Here is a 20,575-nt window from a genome sequence, read left to right as displayed (position 1 = left end):
CCTTTCCCAGCCTCTGGCAGGCACTTAATAAACAGGAACCGTGTGTTGCAGGCTACACTTGCTTGGCTAGACTCTGGCCCACAGAGTCCCAGATCCCAGCCTACCCCGCCCACCCCAGCTCCAGCCCCCTGGGGCCCAGCTGCAGTGACTGCTGGTTCACCCAAGCCCCCGACCATGGCCTGTGAGCTCCAGAGAGATGCCAGCTGGGCCAGCAAGATGTGACCAGTTATAAAGCCATAGTCTGTGGCATGGTGGGGGCGGGGGTGGTGGTGCTCAGCCTTCACTCAGGTGGATGCCAGCCCAGACGCCAAACAGGCTCTAGGGAGAGTGGGTGGCATGTCCCAGGCACCCCTTTCCCGGTACTCAGATCAGGGGGATTCTGGTTTTCCATTTCCTGTGTAACTTGTCTTCTCCATCAACAACAAGTTGCTGGAAGACTAAGTCCCCGGAGGCACAGGCTGGCGGGCTGCTGGTGGGATAGTATCAGCTCTTCTGTGCCACTGTCAGCTGGTGCTGTGGCAGGGGACAATGAGACAAAAGACCCCAACACCAGTCTTGCATTATTTCCCCATAACATCTTTGTGTGCCAAATCCATCCCGGCCTTTTCAGCTCAGTGTGTCCCCACGGCCACCCCAGGGACCAGGTGCTGCTCTAGGCTCCAGCACACAGATGTTCAGAATGAGGCTTGGAGAAGGAGCATCCCTTGCTCAGGGTTACACAGCCAACAGAGCTGGAACCTAAACCCTGGCCTCCTAGCCATGACGTCACTCACGCTGCCGCAGATAGACCCAGGCCAGGGCCCTGTCTGGGCAGCTCAGCCTTTTGCCATGAGGGTCATCACTGTGTGTCTTCACAGGCAACCAGGGGACATGGAGGGTCACTGAGGCACAGAAGCAGAGTAGACAGGCAAGAGAGAGCTTCCAGAACTTGGGCTGGCAGAAAACCCCAATTTTGCTCAGGGAGAACATGCACTTGGCAATTTAGGGTCCATATTAATTCTAACGAGAATATTATTAGCTACCAAGGATATGGTGAGTGAGGGCTGGATGCTGTGGCCTGAGATTTATGTCCCAACAGCAATGGCTGTGAGTCCTACTAGCCTCCTTTTGCGTGAGGAAAAAAGGAAGTCAAACTAAGGTCTTGTAGCTTGCCGGTGACCAAGACTGACCGAGCTAGGACTCCAGCCCCACTCCCTCAGTTGGCCTCTGTGCTCAGTACTACTTTGCTGAAGAGGGAGACCACAAACAAAGACATGTGCAACCGCGACCCACTACCCTGTGGTGGGCACTCACCATGTGCCAGGCCCCTCGCTGCCTGCATTGGCCTCCAGGCTGCCCGGCCTCGCCTTGCCTTGCCACCCTGCCTCCTTCACGTTCCCCTGTGTTGGCTGCAAGACATGAGCTCTCCAGTCAAGACACCTCAAGGTGAGGGGACAAAAAAAAACCTTCAAGTAAACAAATGGACACAACGAACAAAAACGGTACCCCTGAAGACCTGGTGGGGCCAACTGCTTTCTGGCATCTTATTGTCCTGTCCAGAGATGACCAACAGGCTCCTCGAGGAGAGGCCCATGTGAGAGTCACCAGGGCAGGCTGAGCAGTGCCCCTCTCTGCCCCTCTCCTCCAGCCATGCCTCCCTGTCGACGCTGGCCCACAGAATACTGTGAAAGCAGCAGCCAGGCACCTGGGGCCTCCCAGTGGCCTACGTCATCACCTTCATCTCAAAATCAGACTCCAAATCATACAGTACCCCAAAATCATGGGAGCGGGCCAAAGCTCAGTGTGACTGCCCTAGGAGATGGCACGGGGCTCAGGACCGCCTGAAGCAAGGCTGTGGGCAGACCATTGGTAATACAGATGACTAGTGTACACACACACAGGCCAAGGGGCCTTCCCATTTGGAGCTCTGTGTTCATCCACCACGGAGGACTGCGGCTGGTACCAAATGAGATTTCCCATCATGGCACAGGTCAGCAGCAGGCAAGGTATCCGGCCATCCAGGTTGACCCAGTGAGGGCTCCTGTCCTGCGTGGCCCAGGAAGGGCGTTCCTGCTGCCTGAAGGCTGGAGGAAGGATATACATCCAGGAACCTGGCCCTCCATAAATCCTCATCAAATGTTGGCTCTCACCGCTGTTAGCATCATGTGTGCATACCATTTCATCCAGAACCTCGGGGCCAGGTGAATTTCAGAATTCAGAAGAGTAATGGGGACAGACCATAAATCAGTGACACCCTCGCAGGGTGTAGAAAACACAGGGACAGCACTGTACAGAAACATGACTATTAACACCGGTGTTAATAATAAGACAAATAAAGAAATAAAGAAAATTCAGGATTCTCTCAATAGCTTCACGTCGTCCATTTTTGGTTTTACCACCAGAAGAGTTTAGGTCAAGCTTATGAAAACACTTTTGGTTACCAAAGCTTTATCAATGACGGAATTGTGGGTAGCAGACCCTGGACCTGTGTTACCCAAGGCAACAGGCTGACATCGACTCTCACACAGGACTGGAGAGAGGCTCTAAGCTTTGTGCATTCCCGGCACTGATTACCAACAAGATTCTTTTCCGTGTCTGCTCATCTCCCATCAGCAGGCTTCACGGCACAGGCCAGCACCCCCCACACTCCTTCTTACTTAGCAAAGCCTTCTTGGGAAGAGATGCCTCTTCAAGCACTATTAGTAGAATGCTTTATGGTTTACAGACCACTGTCACAGGAGCTACCTCGTGTCATCCTCGTCCCTATGAGGCAAACTGGAAAATGTTATTACTCCTTAGGGGGAGATTTTTGTGTTATGCGCACCTTTCAGATGAAGGAAATTGAGGCACAGAGAGGTAAACTGATTTGCTTGGACTCACACCATAGTAGCGGGGGTGCCGCAGGTCAATCCCAGGTTCTTAGCCATAGAACAAACACTGTGCTTCCTGCCGGGCTAGCCCTGTGACGACAGGAGCCTGACCAGCCACATCTAGGTGGCTTCGCGTGCACACACGCACTCACTTCTGGGGGAAATGAATGCAGCTTCACAGCGTATCAAAATCTCCCAAGCTCTGACGCCAAAAATTGTACATCAGACCTGAATTGATGGTGCCAGGCTGAGGGCGCTCCGCAAAATGTGTCTGCTCCAGCCAGGAACCCTTCTTCAGTTCCCTGCATGTATCTGGCCCTTTGGGGCAGCCCTCTGCCAGTTCCCACTGAAGAAACCCTTATTTACCTTCATGGCCCCGCTCTTCCTCTGTGAAGCTTTCTGCAGCCCCTTTCCCTACGTCAGTAGTTCCTTCTTGCTCACATTTACCTAACCTCATTCTGCCTCATGTCGGGTCCGCAGCTTACAGGTTGGCCTAGGTGTTGCCTCCGATCGGCCCAGAGTCACACAGAGGTGAGTGCACACAATCAAAGAGCCTCTTGGCCTCCCCACGGACGGGTGGCCATGGACTTCAGTTCTTTTGCCTTACGAGTTGTGTACCCAGATCTGCCCTCGCTCATCAGGCAACGCTGGCACCAATGCTAGCAGATACCTGGTTGGCAAACGCCCTCCTTGACCCAGCAGTTATCTGAGGTACAAGAGGTCAAAGCACCTCCCGCCAAGCCAGCAGCAGGGTAGAGTGCAGCTCTGCCCAGGTAAAGGCAACTGCTGCCCTACATAGCCACGTAGCCCACACCCATTCCTCAGGCACTCCCCCTGGGTGTTAAGTCATCTGTTCAGTCAATAGGGATTGCGTGGCCTCAGGCACGGCAAGAGCCTCACCAAGCAGGCCGGATGCAGACCCTGGAATGATGATCATTGCTCTGCAACTCCCTGGTGGGCTGGTAGAGACCACCAGGTCAGCATCTGGTTGGAAGGAACACCCTGCCCAACCCTGCTTCACCCCTGCTCTCCTAGTGGGTATTAGACCCCAGTGGGTCTTTGGCATTCCTCAGCTTCCTGAAGGACTTGACCTGAGACTCTTGGTTCCATAGTGGTCCACAAAGCAGGTGGCAAGATGGGGTTCTAGATATGGGATTACTCTTCACCTGCCCCACTGGTAATGAGGACCCATCCCGGAGGACAGGTGGCGTGCAGACAGCCCCCGGCACAAGGATAGAGTCCAGTTGCTGGGACCTTCACACTAGGCATTTTCACTGGGCTGGCAGGTGGAGAGTAATTTCCTGGGAGATGAGAAGACCCAGGTATGTGGAATGTGCGAAGATGGCAGCTCTGAGGACGATGGGAATGGGTGGAGGTGACTTCCCTGCATGGATGGCTCACAAGGAGATGAGAAGCTTAGGGTGATGAACAAGCTAAAGAAGAAGAGACAGCCCCAGAAGTTCCTCGGTAGCTTACAAAGTAGCCCCTACCTCACACAGGGGGCAAAGGTCAAACTCAGGGTTTGCTAGGAATAGCTGAACTTCAAAGATGGTTGAACATTCAACTGAGACAGGTCTGTCATGTCAATCCCAGAAGCCCACCTGGGAAAACCTGCATCCCTGACACAAAGAACAGGGACAGCTAGGGGAAGACCCCAGAAGAGCCAGACTCCACAGATGTCTCAAGCTTCTGAGTCTGTGGTAGTGGCCTACTCCTTCCCTTAATGAGCTAGTACATCCACCACACCCCTAAGGAGGCAAAAAACTACACAAATCTTTCCCCACAGGTGCCCTCCATCCAAGGCAGGGTGACCAGCCACCTTGATCTGCCCTAGAACTTTCAGTGTTACAACCAGGAGAGTTCCAGGAAAACCAGGAAGAGATGGGCAGCCTACTGCCAGGCCCCCGACCAGAATGAAGCCACCTGCCCAGGCAGGGCAGAAAGGGACTACCCATCCCCCTTCCCCCCACCAGAACTGCAGTAGAGGTCCTGGGATGGCGCTGAGTGGCCAGAACCCAGGGGCTCATGATCCATGAAGTGGTGGAGGTGGAGACCTTCCTGGGGGCATAGACAACTCACCAAGATACTGCCTAAAATGGAGATTCATAAGAACAAGAACAGATGGCAAGAAGCTGAGATCAGCCACCCCCAATAAACAAGTCATGATCCCTTAGTCCAGCTGCTGCCCCTGAGCCAGTTTTGAGACCTGAAACTGAGCTAGGGAAACTGAAGGACTCCATGAGAATTTGCTTTTTGCTCCTTTTCCTGCTTCTGTTCTTAGTATGACCTGCATACCCCCCTTCACACGTCTCATAATGCAAATAGTATATGTCCTCCATGTAAAGGACAAGGAATTAAGGATTGTTCCAAATCGGTAATATCTCAGGAAAGCCCCGGTAAGAATGACCAGACAAAGCCATCACAGGCCAATTCCAGACCACCGGTGCTAGATATCTTGACGCCAAGCCCCAGGCTCTGAGGAATAACACCCGGACCCTCGCCTTTGTTCTAACCATTCCTGGATGCCTGAGGGGACATGTACGCCAGACCACCATCCTCAATAAAAACGCCAGACCCCAAATAAAGACAAGGCTCCCACCTTTCCTTTCGGTGTCTCCCAGACGTCCTGTTCCTGCCCTTTCTCTGGATCTTCAATAAACTCTGCTTTCACCTCCTGCTGGCTGGCATTGGATTTCTATTCTGCATGCAGCCAGAGACCCTCCTGGCTGGTCCTTCAGGAACCCTCTGGGTCCTCAGACATTGCCTGGTGGCATCGGAACCATGGACTAGGGAAGTGGCCAGGTCCCCAGGTGGAAAGACACCACAGCACCATGGCAGGTAGACACTGGGATGATCCCCTGGCCCTTCCCAAAGGGACATCATGCACTGGGTGAATGAATGCTGGAAAACAGGATAATCACAGTTCAAGGGTGTTGGGCACAGTGTCCAAGATGACATGGATATGAGAGATTCAATAAACTCTGTCTCCAAATCAGACAGCTTCAGGAGGACCCCCTGTGCCAGAGTTTCTGAGCAGAGGATGTCACTGGGTCCAAGGTATGCTAGACTATCCCTGAGCATTTGTCAATTGGTCTTGAGCAGGGAGAGTCTAGAATCCAATATACTCCAGGATGAGGTACAGAGCTTAATAAAATGTCTTCCGAGGAATCTTCCAGAACATGGAAGAATACTTGATGATACATTAAAAACTATAAAACAAAATGGTAATATAGCATGAACTCAACTGAGAAAAGAAAAAACACGCAGGGAAAAAACTAGGGAAGCACGCCCAAATGGAGAAACTTCTTGCCTCCAGGTAATGCCGAAGAACTCAGGAGCAATGGAAACATGGAAGGGATCATCTCTCTCCCCCAATTAAAGTTAATATAGTAAGTTGTAATGGAAATGCAAGGGTGGGGGATGCCAAGAGCCTACAGGGCTCCCAAGGTCCCAACTCTGTTCTGTCACATTCTTTTAGGCACCAGGCCTACCAGTGCCAACCGAGTAGCCCACCAGTGTCTGCAGGCTCCCTGTGGTGCAGCTTCTCCCCATGCACTAGGAGTGTCGTTTAAACAAAACCAGAAATCAGTATAGTTCTCAGGTTGGACCACTTGATCTGGGCCATGTTGAGAGAGGAACAGAACCAACCAGAGCTGCCCAGGGGACAGAGGAAGGCAGGGCTAGGGGAGTGTGCATCTTGGAAACGGGCCAGATGAAGATCTGGAGGTAAAATGGGAGTGCTGGAGCCAGAGAAATGAGGCTTGCTGTCTTTCTCCAGCCACACAGCTGCCCTAGGGCTTCTCCTGTGTGAATCCAAGGTGCAGAACTAAAGCTAAGCAGTAACGGAGTGCATTCCAGAGACAAGAAACAGCCCTTTCTCATGGGCAGTGTGCTGGATGCCAGGGCACTTCTTCTTGGGGACTGCTCCTCAGGGCAGGGCTGGGGGTGGATGGCAGCCTCCAGTGGGAGGGTCCCAGGGGCACCCCTTGATCTTTGCTGTCACTTACAATTCAGTCTGTGCAAATACGGAGTTGAAAGCAGGCCTGCAAAGAGAGGAGGAAACCAGTCCCGGGGTAGGAGAAAGAATCTGAGACACAAACAACCAAGGTAGAATTAGGATCCACACTTCAAAAAGAGCTCCCACTTCCACTCTTGGTCATGAGTTTCAGCCCCATGTTGGGTGTGGAGCCGGCTTAAAAAAATCTGAAAAAAAAAAAAGGAGCTCCCACAACTCGGGACAAAAACCACAAGCAACACAATAGGAAAGATGGGCAAAAGGTACTTCAGAGAGGAGGAACCAGACCTGCCAAGAAGTGAGGGAAACCAGGGATTTGGGTCAAGCTGGTCCCAGACCAGTGGTGCTGCAAAACTCATGGCAGGAACAAACTGGAGCCTCTCTGGGCGTCAAAGTCAAAGAAACACATGGGGTGGGAGGTAGTGGCATTCTCCACCACACAATCTGCACCTGCTGGCAACTGAAAGAATGGGCGACACTTTCAGGGAAGGAGAGAAGGGGAGGCAGTGCATAGGGATCGCACTGAGCAGAGAGGATTGGCTAGGCAGGGGGACATCTAGGCCAAAGAGGATGGCAGAGCGAGAGTGAGGAACACCGAGAGGAACAGTGGCAGCCAGTTCCTAAGAGGCAGCTGCAGCCAGGGGCCTGGTGGACAGAGGGCACTGGAGAAAAGGATGAGAAACTGCAAAGGCGAGGGCTCAGATCTGCCCAGGGACAGGGAGCGCTGCCCTAAGCAGGTGCCATGGGCTCAGAAGAGGCAATGTCCTAGGGACGTGGGTGCTGCAAACAGCAAGGGTGAAAATGGCAAGGACTTTCTAAAGGGAACACACGGTGTATTATGGGGAGAGGATTGTGGCTTGGAGAAGACAGTTTCTGCAGCCCTAAGGCCTAAAGTCCATGAAGACACCCTCTGGCCCTCACCTCAGGGTCAGCACTCCTGTTTCTTCCAGACTCCGCAAAGAGAAGGTGCAGCTCACTGGAAGACGAAGCAGTCTTCTGTGTGACTACCATGTCCCGGGCACCTGGGTTACAGAAATAAGGAAGACACAGTCCCCTGAGGGGGCCACAGACTCTTTGAGAGCAGTTACAGCACTGGGAGGTGAGAACCCAGTGCGGGGAGGTAGTAAGAAAGATACCAGGTGCTCCCAGAACTGGCAGAGAAGAGTGCCTGATGCTTGTGTGCCGCTGTATAGGGGATGCTAAAGTTATGTCTGGAAGGAGGATAGGACTTGCCGAGGGGAAGAGGAGGTGGACATTCCAGGGGGCAGGGATTCTTGGTAGAGTATGTGCGCTCAGGACACAGGGACTCCACAGCACAGTGACCCAGAGTGTTGGCCTATAAAGACAGAGAGAGGTGGTGCCACTGGAAGGCCCTCCCGGGGCCCTGAGGTCATGGGGTATAAATAGGAGAGGTCTCACCAGTGTTTTCAGTATGGAGTTGGTGAGGACAGATGTGCAGCTAAAAATGTGATCTCAGCTGCTGGCAAGTGGAGGACCCACTGGCAAAGTTAAGACAGGAGGCATCCAGGCCGGTGGGGAAACTCGGGTAAAAGCCACCAGACCCAGACCACAGGCCTGAACTGAGGAGGTAGCAGTGGGGGCAGGAAGAGGAGAATTTATCCTGATCAGACATGTGGGAGGCAGGGACAGGACTTGGTCACCAAGCAAATGCGGAAGCAGGGTGAGGGTAAGGGGACCCCAGGAGCAAAGCTCAGTGACACTGAAGTGTGTCCAGCCCCTGACTGAGAGGTAAAGGATAGGAAACAGAAGTTGGCTTTGTCTGGCACACGTCAGGTCTGACGGGCAGCAGGAAACAGAGGAGGCATTTCTCTTCTCACCTGCAAAAAACGTTCATCTAAAGACCGTCCCTCAGGACCCCGCTGACCACCCCAGGGTGGCTTGGAAGGAGAGCCTGTCCAGAGCCTTCAGAGTCCAGGTGCAGGACTCAACCTACAGGTGCCGCCCTCTCCCCGCCTCCGTGTTCTCCGGGGTCCACTCTGAGAGTCACCCGAGGCCGCTGAGAACCCTGGGGCTGCCACTTTGCTGCCTACCCATCCGGTGCCACCGGGACACCTAAGTCCCCTGAGGCAGAAGGGAACTGCCTGGCCTCCACCACTGAGACGCCCTTGCCCCGCCCCCGAGCCCTTCCCTGGGTTCCACTCCCCACTTCTGCCAGCTCCGGCCCGGCTCCGCCTCCTGAAAGCCCCACCAGTACCACCCAACGCTGCCCCGGCTCCGCCTCCCAACGTCTTCACCAGTCCTGCCCCAGCAACGCCCCGGCTCCTCCTCCCAACCACCCCACCAGTCACGCCCTGCTCCGCCCCGGCTCCGCCTCCCAACCACTCCACCAGTCCTGCCCCAGCACCGCCCCGGCTCCGCCTCCCAACCTCCCCACCCGTTCCCGCCCTGCTCCGCCCCAGCCACGCCTCCCGGCCACCCCGCCAGTCCCGCCCTGCCCCGCCCCGGCCACGACTCCCAGCCGCCACCATCAGTCCTGATCTGCTCCGCCCCGGCTCCGCCCCCAACCACCCCACCAGTCCCGCCCAGCTCTGCCCCGGCTCCGCCTCCCAACCACTCCACCAGTCCTGCCCCAGCACCGCCCCGGCTCCGCCTCCCAACCACCCCGCCAGTCCCGCCCTGCCCCGCCCCGGCCTCGCCTCCCAGTCACCCCCCACCAGTCCTGATCTGCTCCGCCCCGGCCCCACCTCCCAACCACCCCACCAGCCCGCCCAGCCCCACCCCGGCTCCGCCTCCCAGCTGTCCACCCAGCGCTTCCCCAACCCGGCATCGCTCCCCTGCAGCTCCTCCTCCCAGCTATACCACCAGTCCCACCCAGCTCCTCCCCAGCTCGCCCCGCTCCTCCCCCCAATACCTGCGGTCCGGGGTCCCCAGGCCCGCCACACTCCACCCTAGCCCTGCCCCAGCTCCTCCTCCCAGCGATCCCGCAACCGGCGCTACCCCTCCCCAGCCCCAGCCTGTTCCTCGCAGCTACCCACCAGCCCTGCCCCGCTCGTCCCCAGCTCCTCCTCCCAGCTTTCTCAGACACCGCTCTGCTCCGCCGGAACCCCGCCTGGCCCCTCCACAGCTCCTCCTCCCAGTTTTCGCCCAGCCCCACACCCCTTTGGCCGCTCCTTCACAAACCTGTCCGCCAGTCCCTCCCTGCCCCTTCCCAGCTCCGCCCCGCTCGACCGCAGCTCTTCCTCCTAGCGGTCCACCAGCCACGCCCCACTCCTCCCCCCGTTTCGCCTTTCCGGGGTCCCCCTCCCTGCCCTACAACTCCGCAGGTCCTCACCCACAGTGGTCCCCCAACTCCTCCCAAGGCTCCACGTCCGATTCCACCTCCCCGACGTAATCCCGCTGCACCCCAGCTCAGCCTTCCCACTTTCCTCAGCTCCACCCGCCCCTCTCCAGCTCCTCCACTCAGCTCCGCCCCGCTACTCCCCAGGTCTCCATCCCCGGTGGTCCCCCAGCTTCTCCTGTGGCGCCTCCCCACGCTCCGCTTCCCCAGCGCTCCCTAGATCCCCCCTGCACCTCCGCCGGCTACACCTCCTCAGGCCCACCCTGCTCTTCGCACAGCTCCTCCTCCGCCAAATTCCCCCCCAGCTCAGTTCTGCTCCTTCCCGCTCAGTGCCCTAGCTCCCCCCGCAACTCCTTCGCACAGGGGGAGCGCACTCCTCTTGCAGGGGCGCCCCAGCTACTCCCCGAAACCTGCCTCACAGCTCCTCCCCCAGCTCCTTCCCACAGGCCGCCCGCCCGAACCCTCCCCCAGCCCCGCCTCCCGTAGTCCCGCCCCACTGGCCCGTCCCCACCGCGCCCACCCCGCCCCTTCTCGCCGCGCCCCCATTTCTTTTCTCACTTCCGGCTCCGCTCCAGCCGCCGGTGCCTACCTCCCCACCGAGCGGGAGCGTCCCCCGCGAGTCGCGGCGCGGTGAGTCCAAACACGTCTCCTAGCGGCAGGGGCTGGCGCGGCTCTGTGCTTGCGCACATGAGTGCGTCTGTACGTAACGGCTTGGCTGCGGGCCTCCGCGCTTGCGCACGGGCCTGTTCGGCCCCTCCGTGTGCGTACGTGGGTTCGGGCCTGCGCACGCGCCTCAGAGAAGGGGCGCCGGCGCCTGAGCGAGCCTGTCAGGTGAGGGACCGCGGGCGCCTGAGCGAGCCTGTCAGGTGAGGGACCGCGGGCGCCTGAGCGAGCCTGTCAGCGGTCCCCAGGGCCGGGCCGCGCCGATGGCCTCGGGGTGGCCGCGGCGACGGCCCGAGAGCCACGATGCGGGCGCAGCACTCTGTCCTCCCTCCGCGGCCCGCGTCGTCTCCTCGCCGGCGCGTGGGAGGCGGTGGTCCTGGCGCTGGTGGCGTCGGTGGGTCCCTCGGAAGCGGCCGATCTCGCCCAGTGGCCGCAGCCGGGTCAGCCGAAGGGTGCCGGCGCCTCCGTGCCCGGCCCCGCCCGCCAGCAAGGGAGCCGGGAAGCCGGTGCTGCTGAGGCCGGCTCGGCCCCCCGCGGGACGGTACCTCTGGGCTGGGGTTTCCCGGGCCGGGCCGGGCCGGGCCGGGCCGGGCGGGTCTGGGAGCATGCACAGAGCTGCCCAGGCCACCCTTCCCTGTCCCCTCCTCCCGCCACTGTCACAACGCCCGCCATCCTTCGAAGTGCCCGTACCAGCGACGGCCTGTGCGCGTAGCAGCAGGAGCATGCCGGTCCTCCCATCACCAGCCGCCCCCCCCCCCACTGTGTCCCTCCCTGCCTCCCTTGGGCCCTGGGCTGTGACCTACCTGAGGTTCCCCGGCTGTGCAGCTGTGCGGTGTAGCCTGTGGCACTCCTCCCGCTGGGGCCGACTCGGGATTTTATTGAGGGGAACGGGATTGTAGGGTCCCCAGATCCTTCCCCTGAGACAGTGTGAGGGGGTGGGGTCATCTGTCTCCTGTCGGATAAGGGGTCTGCTAGGCTGGAAGGACACGATCTGCTTCCAGGAGAGGATCTTCTCTGCTGCTGCTGGCTGGGGCGTCAACGTGATGAGCAGAACCAAACCTTGAGGGAGGTGTTTCCCATGCCAGGGGCCCTCCGGAGTCCCAGTGGTCCCCCAACCCTGCTGAGCAGAAAACCCGTTCTGGCACATTCGCCAACATTGTCCTTTTCTACCTAATGACTTTGTCTTCTCCCCGCCACCCACCCCAGTCCTTGTGCAGGTGACGAAGCCCAGACAAGTGGAACAGCGTTTCCTGCTCAGACCACAAAGCAGGTACTCTGCGGGGTGGGGCAGGAGGACACCCTTACCGTTCCATCCCTCGAGGGGCTCCGTCCACACTGTTCCGTTCTCCTTGTGGTTTTGTGGCCCCCATGACAAAAGGGTTGGCCAAGAAACTGAATGGCAGACACGAGGCAAACCTGCAGTCTGGTTATCGACCCTCGTAGAAGAAAGAGAAAGGGCCAGGCCAGAGGGGGACATCCAGCCTCCCTCGTGAATTAATCCGGACCCAATGAACAGGGCGACCCTCTGTCACCCGTCGGGTTGGCAGAGCTGGAACAGGGTGACGGTGCTCAGGGCTGACAGTGGAGGAGGGAGGACGTGGAACCCTTGCCCGTGGTTGGTGGGGCGTACACAGGGGAGCCTTTGGGGAAGGTGGTCCGCCGGCCCGTACATCAGCATCTCAGGTGCGCATGCCGTGACCCTGGCCACCTTCTAAACAGGTCCTCTGCCCGCGAGTGTCCGTTGTGACGTCCTCTGTGGTGGCAGAAAGTACACGGCAGCCTGGGAGTCTCCATCAGTAAGGGAAGAGTCAGCAGATGGAGGGACAGCCAGCAACGGGAAGCCACACAGGCAGTGAAGAAGGTGATAGATGACGATGTCCAGGCATGGAGGAATGTGCTGGATGTGCCCCGGCTGGAGAAATCATTGCGCGCCCTGCAGAGATGTCCGGGACGGAGCTTACACCTACCTCTGAATTAGTTTGCCGCGGTGGTGGGAGCAGACTCCCACAGACTGGGTGGCTTAAAGAGCAGAAAGGAATGGTCTCCCGTTTCTGGGGGCTGGAAGTTCGAGCTCTAGGCGTCAGCTATTTTCGCCTCTTCTGAGAGCTGGGAGAGAATGTGTTCCGTCCCTCCCCTGCAGCTTCTCGTGGTTTCCTGGCCATCTTTGGCCTCCCCTAGCTGGTAGGATCGCTGCCTGCCTCTTCACATGCCTGTCCCTGAACTTCACCCTTTTATAAGGACACCAGTCATACTGGGTGAGGGTCTGCCGAGCTGAGCTCATTTGAACTCAAAGGGTCTGTAAAGACCTTTTCTTTATATGGAAGGTTACGTTCTGAGGGACTGGGGATTGAGGCTTCCAACGTGCGAATTTGGCGGGGACGTGATGAGCAACCCATAAGGACGTGTAAAGGCCCTGAGGGAGGGATGCACTGGGCCTGCTCCAGGGATGGAAGGAAGGCCTTTGTGGCTGCAGGGTGGTGAGTAGAGGGGAGAAGGGAGCAGATAGCAGGGGGTTGGGGTGAAGATCACGTGGGGCCTTGAGGCCCTGGCGAGAAGTGTGGATCTGTCCTGGATGGGACAGGCGGCCCCTCGAAGGTTCTGGCAGGGGAGTGACAGGATGGGTCACTCCTGTACCAGAACCGCTCTGTCCACGGTGCGGACACTAGCGTGCTGCGCGCCCACGGCGAGTCTGAGGATGATCGGGAGACCGCCCGAGAGGGCAGCGGATCCTGGGGAGACTTGGACTAGGATGGTGGCCGTGGCGACGATGGAGAGGGGTCAGGCTCTGAGAAGGTTGGGGGAGCGGCGCCCGTGTGATGTGAGTGCCCGGCGCAGGAAAGGGAGCCCGGGCAGCTGCTGGGTCGGGGACTGGAACGACAAGACACATTGATGGTGAAACCACTTGCAGAGGTGGAACGGAAGTGGATTTGAGGGTGGCGGTGGTTGGGGACCTGAGGCTACTGGCTCTGGAAGGTGGAGACGAAGCGGGAGTGGCCCGTGTGAAGGGGGACGGGTCAGGCGAGCCTGTAGTGTGCCAGTCTGAGAAGAAGGGAGGGAGGGGTGGTTAAGGGCACCGGGCTGTCGGGCCACGACTTAGATGAGGACAGAACAGACACGAGGCGGGTCACTGGTGCCTCTGGTGGCCCGTGTGTTCCTGGAACGTGGGGGGTGGTGCATGGCGAAGGGGCAGAGGCCGCAAGTGTAGACTAGTGTTCTGGGCACCTCTGCTGTGCAGAGATTCCGAGAAGGCCTCAGGAGCCCGAGGCCTGTGTGGGCTGGGGGAGGGGGGCGGGTTGGGGGCAGTCTTTGTCCTTGTGGTGAGGGCTACACAGGTGTGGCAAACCCAGGGGCCTCCCCACGTGTGCTCTCCTGGGGCTCAGTGGCCTCTGTTGTGGCACTGACCACATGCTGTCCTGGCCATGCCTTTGTCTAGCCGTCTCCACCCTCCTGCGCGAGCTCACCAGAGACTCCGTCCGATGGACAGGTCGTCTTGAGCACCGGCCCCTTCCTTTGGGCCCGTCAGCTGACCGTGTAGTGGTAGAAGGAAGGAGCCAAGGCTCTCTGCTCCCCCACCAGGTCGGTGGGGTCCCAGGGCGACCCGTGGGACACTGGGGAGAGGTCTTGCCTGCGGGTCATGAGCTGGGAGCGCCGGGCGTGATGCTCATTGACGTGTGTGGTTCCGTGTTTCCACAGGCCAGGTGAGGCCCCGGAGCTGTAGGGAGATGAAGTTCGGCTGCCTCTCCTTCCGGCAGCCTTACGCTGGTTTTGTCTTAAATGGGGTCAAGACCGTGGAGACGCGTTGGCGTCCTCTGCTGAGCGGCCACCGGAACTGTACCATCGCCATCCACATTGCCCACAGGGACTGGGAAGACGGCGCGTGGAGGAAGCTGCTGGCCGAGAGGCTTGGGATGAGCCCCGCTCAGATTCAGGCCTTGCTTCGGGAAGGGGAGAAGTATGGCCGCGGTGTGATAGCAGGCAAGTGACCGTAGTCCAGAGGCTGCTGGGCCATCTCCGAGGGCTGCCCCCCAGCGTCTGGCTCCGGGTTTGGTGGCTTGTTTTCTTTAGAACTGCTGGGTGCCTGGGCCGTGGTTTCTTTAAGCAACACACCCTTCAGAGGGGCAGCCGGGGACCCTGGGCTCGGGGGCTGGGGGTCGCGGGGGACCCACCACCTCGGGGGAAGCCTGCATCCACTCTGGGCCTCGGTTCCGTTCTTGATCTTGGAGGCAGGGACAGGTTCCCAGACTCCACGTGGCATTTGCCTGTGGGTATGTATGTGTACACCCTTGTATTTGTGCACGAGTGCGTGTGTCTGTGTGTGCACGCACGTACACGTGGCAGAGACCCTGGGAGGCAGAGACCACAGGGCCTGGAGTGGTTTGGGGTAGCCTCCAGACTCAGGCTGTTGCCTGGCTTTGCGGGCGATGCCCCAGCCCCATGGTCCCTGCATCCTGGATAAGTTCCCTGGAGGGGTCAGGTCCCACTGCTGCACCTGCCACCTGCCGAAGTGCTTGGGGACCTGACGGACTGTTCCTCCTGGCGTCTGGAGCCCTTCTGATCTCTGCCTGCTGCCCTAAGCAGTTGGGCAGGGACCTGCCCAATATTTGGGTGTGGTCATTGAGGACAAGGCCCTCCACTTCCTTTCTCTCCCTCCCTCGGCCTCGCCCAGAATTCCCTGAACAGAGTTTGGCCCTGTTGCAAATGCTCAGTCAGAGGGGCCCAGCATATTCCGTGTCCCCTCGGTGAGACTCCCTTAGTCTCTGGTGCTTGGAGCGATCGATAGCTGTGTTCTGCAACAGGTGGGCCTCGGTTTCGGGAGGAAAAACCACCGTGTGCTTCTCTTTGCACATAGGGCTTATTGACGTTGGGGAAACTTTGCTGTGCCCAGAAGACTTAGCTTCTGAGGAGGTCGTGGAACTGGAAAATCAAGCTGTCCTGAGCAGCCTGAAGCAGAAGTACCTCACCGTGCTTTCGAACCCCAGGTGGTTGCTGGAGCCCATCCCCAGGAAAGGCGGGAAGGACATCTTCCAGGTAGACATCCCAGAGCACCTGATCCCCTCGGGGCGGGAGGCCTGAGGAGTGGGCAGCCTTAGGGAGGAGCGCTGCGTCCTGCCCCGGGAGCTGAGCGTCAGACGGGGACAGCAGCGTGGTCTGGCTCGGCCCCGCTGCGGAGGCCGCTACGGCTGCGTGCTGTTCGTGGACCCCGATTTCTGCACTCCCGTGCGGGGACAGCTCGGCCGGACTTTCCTTGGGGGCTGCCCCTCTGGGCTCCTCAACAGCCTCAAGGACCCTGACCTTCAGGAGAAAGGGAAAGCTGCCATAAAGGCGTTTGCACCTCGACTAATTTGGATTGTACAAAGAAATAGGTTTTAAGAGAACTAGTTAGTGTCTCCCCGCTTCTCGGTTCTGGTCAAAAGTCAGAGAGGGCTTGAACAGCATCCAGGGACTGCTGTGGAAGGCAGGCCCGGGAGTGGCCAGCCACGTCGGCCCCATTCACGGTGACGAGGACATCGGACTGAGAAACAGAGCACCCGTCTGTCCTCTCAGATGACTGTTGCTCTGTTGTAACAGCGACCCTTGGCCCATGAAGCACGCGTGTTCCACACATGGCACGGCTACTTCGTGTGCAAGAAGAGGACCCTCAATACAGCCCCGGTGGGGAAGTGATTGAGCGGTGGTGGTTCTTTTGTGGCGAACCTTTTGTTGTTGCTTTTTCCGTGTTCCTTGCAGAGTTTCTAGTAGTTGTTATCTCTGGGGATGCCGGGCCACCCTTGCCCCCCTCCGGCCATTGACTGGAAAGGTCTGTCTCTTCTGAGCTAGGCTAACGGCGTCCTATGTCCCTGCTCTGAGGTGGGCCTCTTTGGAAGGCCTCTGGCACTCGCACTCGGCTGCTGATCAGAAACTTGCCGGCATCACGAGGGGACCCGTGAGGAAAGCCCCTCCTGTTTCAAACTACATGAACGCTGTAAGGGGACACCACCAAGGTCAGGGGTGAGGCCTGCTGTCTTCTCCTGACCGGCCTGCAAGGCTCTGGACCAGATCTTCCTGGGCCTTCCTCAACACTCGTAGCCAGCTCCTGGGCTGAGTGTGTGATAGTGCTGCTGCTTCAGAGGAAAGGGGACCCACCGGCACCAAAACCTGTCCCGGGCCAGGATTCCTAGCCTCCCCAGGGTGATCCGATGAGGCGTGTGTAGTATCACAGGTTAAAAAGAACACAGACTCGCCGTTGTCGTTTGACTGTTTATTTACTCCTGCAGAGTTTTGCTTTTCTTTATTAAAGCCAAAAACAGGTTCACGGTTATACAGTAGTGATTGTTACTTGTCACCAGTGGCCTGTGAGCTTAGGGACCTGGATTGTCCTTGAAATGTTCACAGAGGGCACACCTGTAATCTGAGGAGCCCTCCTCCTCCTCGTTCTCGTTCTCACTGGGGACCTCGTCTGGGGACATGACCGAAAGGGCAGCCAGCAGGATGGAATAGCAGGTGTTGTACAGCGACATCACTGACCCGTAATCTGGGTAGAGTGCGGGGGCGGTGGGCAGCTCCCCCGCACCCTCCCTTCCGGTGGTAGCCGGGGGCGCAACTGTGTCATTCCCGGAGGTGCCCTCCCCACATGGGCCGCCCTGCTCCCTGGAGGCAGGATTCTCCGTGTCATACCCCACCGCGCTGCTCAGGGACCAGATACCAGAGAAGGTAAAGGACCCGGTGCCACTGGGTCCCGGAACATTTGGGCCTTCTTTGGGGGCCGCCTTGTCCTCCTTGGTGGATTCCTTGTGATGGATTCGTGGGGACCGTCTTGTAGGTACTACGGGCTTCTTTCTCTTTGACGGTGTTGCGGCGCTCCCTGGCCACCCGGTGACAGTTCTCAGGTCACTTTTTCTCTGGATATTCTCCAGCAGCCCTGGCCTGTCTCGCTGAAAGCGGGAGTTGCGGTAGAGCTGAAATGAGATTCATCATTTTAGACATTCTGGAAGGAAAGAGCCGTGTCCCCTGCTGCCCCCGCCGTCGCCACCACCACGGCCACCACTGTCCCTACTGCCATCACTGCCCCCACCCCGACCACCGCGAGCATCGCCGCAACCACCGCCTCCATCGCTGCCACCACCGTCCCCCACCACTGCCACCACCACTCTCGCCCCCTCTACCCCCACCACCACCACTGTCCCCACCACCCCCACCATCGCTGCAACCACCGCCTCCATCGCTGCCGCCACCGCCCCCCACCACTGCCACCACCACTCTCGCCCCATCTACCCCCACCACCACCACCACAGCTACTCCCTGCCCTCCCCCCGCCCAGGGCAGCCTTAATGGTCTAGTTCTACTAGGGAGAAAAGAGGCTGCCTGTGAGCTTCACTATGCCCTAGACCCTGAGCTCATGAACGACACAGAATGCATAGGTTAAGGTGTTCACATACCTGCGTGACGTTCCCTGGCCTCTGTTTAGGCATAGAGAAATATGTTAATTGAAATATTAATAAGAAATGAAATCCTTTCACCAGATTGTTCATCTGGGTCTACCCGGAAGGTGTTAGAAGGACAGAAAACATGGGAAACGCAAGAACTTTCTACGTTACCATCGTTTTCCTGTTCCCTGGGGCATGAACCGAAGGGTTGTTTGGGCGTATTTTGCTGAACCCGTACAGGTTCATTAGGCGGATGAACCCCTTCAAGCTGTCAGTTTCAAAGATTCTCTCTGGGCCCCTCCGGTGGAGAATCTCCCTCTGGAAAAGGTCTTCATCGATGATCACAGTGTCGCCGTCTTCATTCCAGCACACGGACGTGAAGGTGTTGTCCTCCACGATCCTCCAGAGCCTTCTTGGGAAGGAGAGCCCGAAAATGTTTTCTCCCACGTTGTAGGCACCGTGGTTTGGGGCCGGTGGCTGTGGGTTGTCTTGGGGGCCTGGATCTCGGCTCACGGCTGGATCCTCATGCCTCTCCAAATTCCTGGAATCCAAATTGAGGTGCAGGGAGGACCTGGACGGGACCTCTCCTGCCGACTCCCCATCACCGGGAGGAGCCAGCATGACTTGGTATGTGTCGTCGTTACTCTGACTAGCCATGGAGCTAGTCTAGATCAAGAGCATTTTCACCCTGAGGCCGTCTTCCTAGACTCTCGAGTCAGAAATGCCTCCAGCCAAGACAGGATGCCCAATATATACTGTTCACGGAATTCTAGAATTGCGTAGTGGGGCAACCGGGTGCCCGGGTCATCGCCCTCCTTATCTGTCATGTGATGTCACAAAGGTGGCTCCGAGCTGGTCTGGAGAGGGAGCCTTGGCCAAGTGTGGGGGAGGGACGGGTACAGGCCCCCAGCTTCTCTCTTTTCTACGAGTATACAGAAGCATGGTTTGAGTTCTCCAGAAAGGCTCCTGGCTACAGCCAGGCACACTGTTTCCCGGGGCCAGGCGCTGGATGGGTAGAGAAGCCATGATTCTAGGTCCACTCCCACTCCCTGAGGACGGGGGAGACCTGTTGTCGGCCTCTCGGCTTAGCTCAAGGGCCAGGCCCTGGTTAGTCCTGGCTTGACTACCACCACGTCCATCCCAGTCAGATGGGCCCTTGGGGGGCTGTAGCTCTCAGAAGACGGCAGTCCTTAGCGGTCTAGCTGGCCTGGTCTCAGTTGGCAGCCCCCCCTCTTCGGCCTGTCCCCCCACTTCCTGCTTTGGTCTCTTCCACCTGCTTCTGTTGGTCAGGTGGTCCTGCTCAGATGGGCCTGAACAAAGAGTCCTTTTTTCTCGCCCCTGGATCCAGTGTTCCCAGAGTAGGGCTGAGCTCGGCAGGGTGAGCGCGTCCCTCCTGTTCCTCAAGCTCGGCGTCACCCGCAGCGCCTCAGACACACTGTTACCCACAGCGCCAGCGCCGTCTGTGAACGGCTACTGCCTCCACCCTGCTTGAGGGTCTCCTGTCGAGCTCTGCTTGTCCCCAGATCCCGTCCCTCTCCATATCACGATGGGATTGTCCCTAGTTCCCATTTGTTCCCTGTAGAAACTCTCCCACGTTGGGGACACTTGTGTTCGCCCTTGGCAAAGCTCCTAGCACAGACAGGTGGACGCAGCCTCCCTTGAGGCTGCCTCGAATGCCCGATCTCTTTTCCTCAGCAGAGTGCTGTGGCTCCGGCTCTCCCAGATTTCTGGCCTCCCGCTTCCCAGCTAGATCTCCTTTGGCACTTCCCCTTTTAATGACTTGACTTTGGGGTTCAGCATATATTCTGTTCAGTTGAAACAAAGCATTTCACGGGCCCACTCCCATGCCAGCCCTGCTCCCCTTGCCCCGAGCCCACCCCCACCCGACTCCGGTGTTCCTCTCCTACCTCGTCGTTACCTGGATGACCGATCCACTGAGTGATGGTGTTGGCTCTGGGGTTACTTTTCAAAGGGCCTACTCTATACAGACTCCCTCCCAAGGAAAATTTCAACTTGTTTAGCTAGACGTGACCAGAGGAAGCCAATACACAGTATCTGAAAATAGAGGAGAGTCTGGCTGTGGGGTGGGACAAAACCTAAATGAAAAGTCCTCTTCACCACAAGATGAGAGGTTGGGACGGTAGCTTGGGGCATTTGTGTTCTCTAGCCCCCGGGACAGCTCTGTTCTTAATCTTCACTCTGGTGCCGTGCTGCCCCCTCCTTTGTTCCTGCTCCAGGGCTGCTGCCTCCAGAAGGCCTTCCTCCGGGGCCTGGGCCCCCTTAGGGCCCCTCTCCTGGGGCTCCCATGTCCAGCCCAGCTCCCACACAATCCCAGTCGAGGAGCTCC

General features: G+C 58.3%; 2 protein-coding genes across 12 annotated transcripts; one reads left to right on the top strand and one right to left on the bottom strand.

Moving 5' to 3' along the window:
* Nucleotides 1–10,713: 10,713 nt before the first annotated feature.
* LOC125091664 (protein EOLA1-like) lies at nt 10,714–18,007 on the top strand. 11 transcript variants are annotated; one of them, XM_047715419.1, is made up of 9 exons: nt 10,799–10,993; nt 11,029–11,219; nt 12,032–12,095; nt 12,204–13,080; nt 14,259–14,401; nt 14,519–14,523; nt 14,685–14,800; nt 15,675–15,853; nt 17,719–18,007. In XM_047715419.1, exons 4-9 carry the CDS (start codon nt 13,032–13,034, stop codon nt 17,767–17,769), a joined length of 543 nt encoding a protein of 180 aa, XP_047571375.1. In that variant the 5' UTR covers nt 10,799–10,993; nt 11,029–11,219; nt 12,032–12,095; nt 12,204–13,031; the 3' UTR covers nt 17,770–18,007. The 11 variants fall into 11 exon arrangements, 10 of the variants coding, with proteins under 10 accessions (XP_047571382.1, XP_047571380.1, XP_047571375.1 ...); XM_047715420.1 differs by lacking the exon at nt 11,029–11,219 and having other exon boundaries at nt 12,501–13,080; XM_047715418.1 differs by lacking the exon at nt 11,029–11,219.
* LOC125091662 (heat shock transcription factor, X-linked member 3-like) lies at nt 16,905–19,391 on the bottom strand. The gene is made up of 2 exons (XM_047715413.1): nt 18,400–19,391; nt 16,905–17,760 (listed from the first exon to the last, which is right to left on the bottom strand). Exons 1-2 carry the CDS (start codon nt 18,883–18,885, stop codon nt 17,164–17,166), a joined length of 1,083 nt encoding a protein of 360 aa, XP_047571369.1. The 5' UTR covers nt 18,886–19,391; the 3' UTR covers nt 16,905–17,163.
* Between the last annotated feature and the right edge of the window lie 1,184 nt (nt 19,392–20,575).

The sequence above is a fragment of the Lutra lutra genome, chromosome X (assembly GCF_902655055.1).
Source record: "Lutra lutra chromosome X, mLutLut1.2, whole genome shotgun sequence".
Lineage (NCBI taxonomy): Eukaryota > Metazoa > Chordata > Mammalia > Carnivora > Mustelidae > Lutra > Lutra lutra.
This window is presented reverse-complemented; position numbering and strand designations above follow the sequence as displayed.

Coding starts and splice junctions, on each gene's coding strand:
- LOC125091664 (XM_047715420.1), top strand. CDS start 13,032: ATGCCTGTCCCTGAACTTCACCCTTTTATAAGGACACCAGTCATACTG. Junction 13,081..14,258: donor AAGGACACCAGTCATACTGG/GTGAGGGTCTGC, acceptor GCCTTTGTCTAG/CCGTCTCCACCCTCCTGCGC. Junction 15,854..17,718: donor GCGGGAAGGACATCTTCCAG/GTAGACATCCCA, acceptor GATATTCTCCAG/CAGCCCTGGCCTGTCTCGCT.
- LOC125091662 (XM_047715413.1), bottom strand. CDS start 18,885: ATGGCTAGTCAGAGTAACGACGACACATACCAAGTCATGCTGGCTCCT. Junction 17,761..18,399: donor CAGGGAACAGGAAAACGATG/GTAACGTAGAAA, acceptor ATCTCATTTCAG/CTCTACCGCAACTCCCGCTT.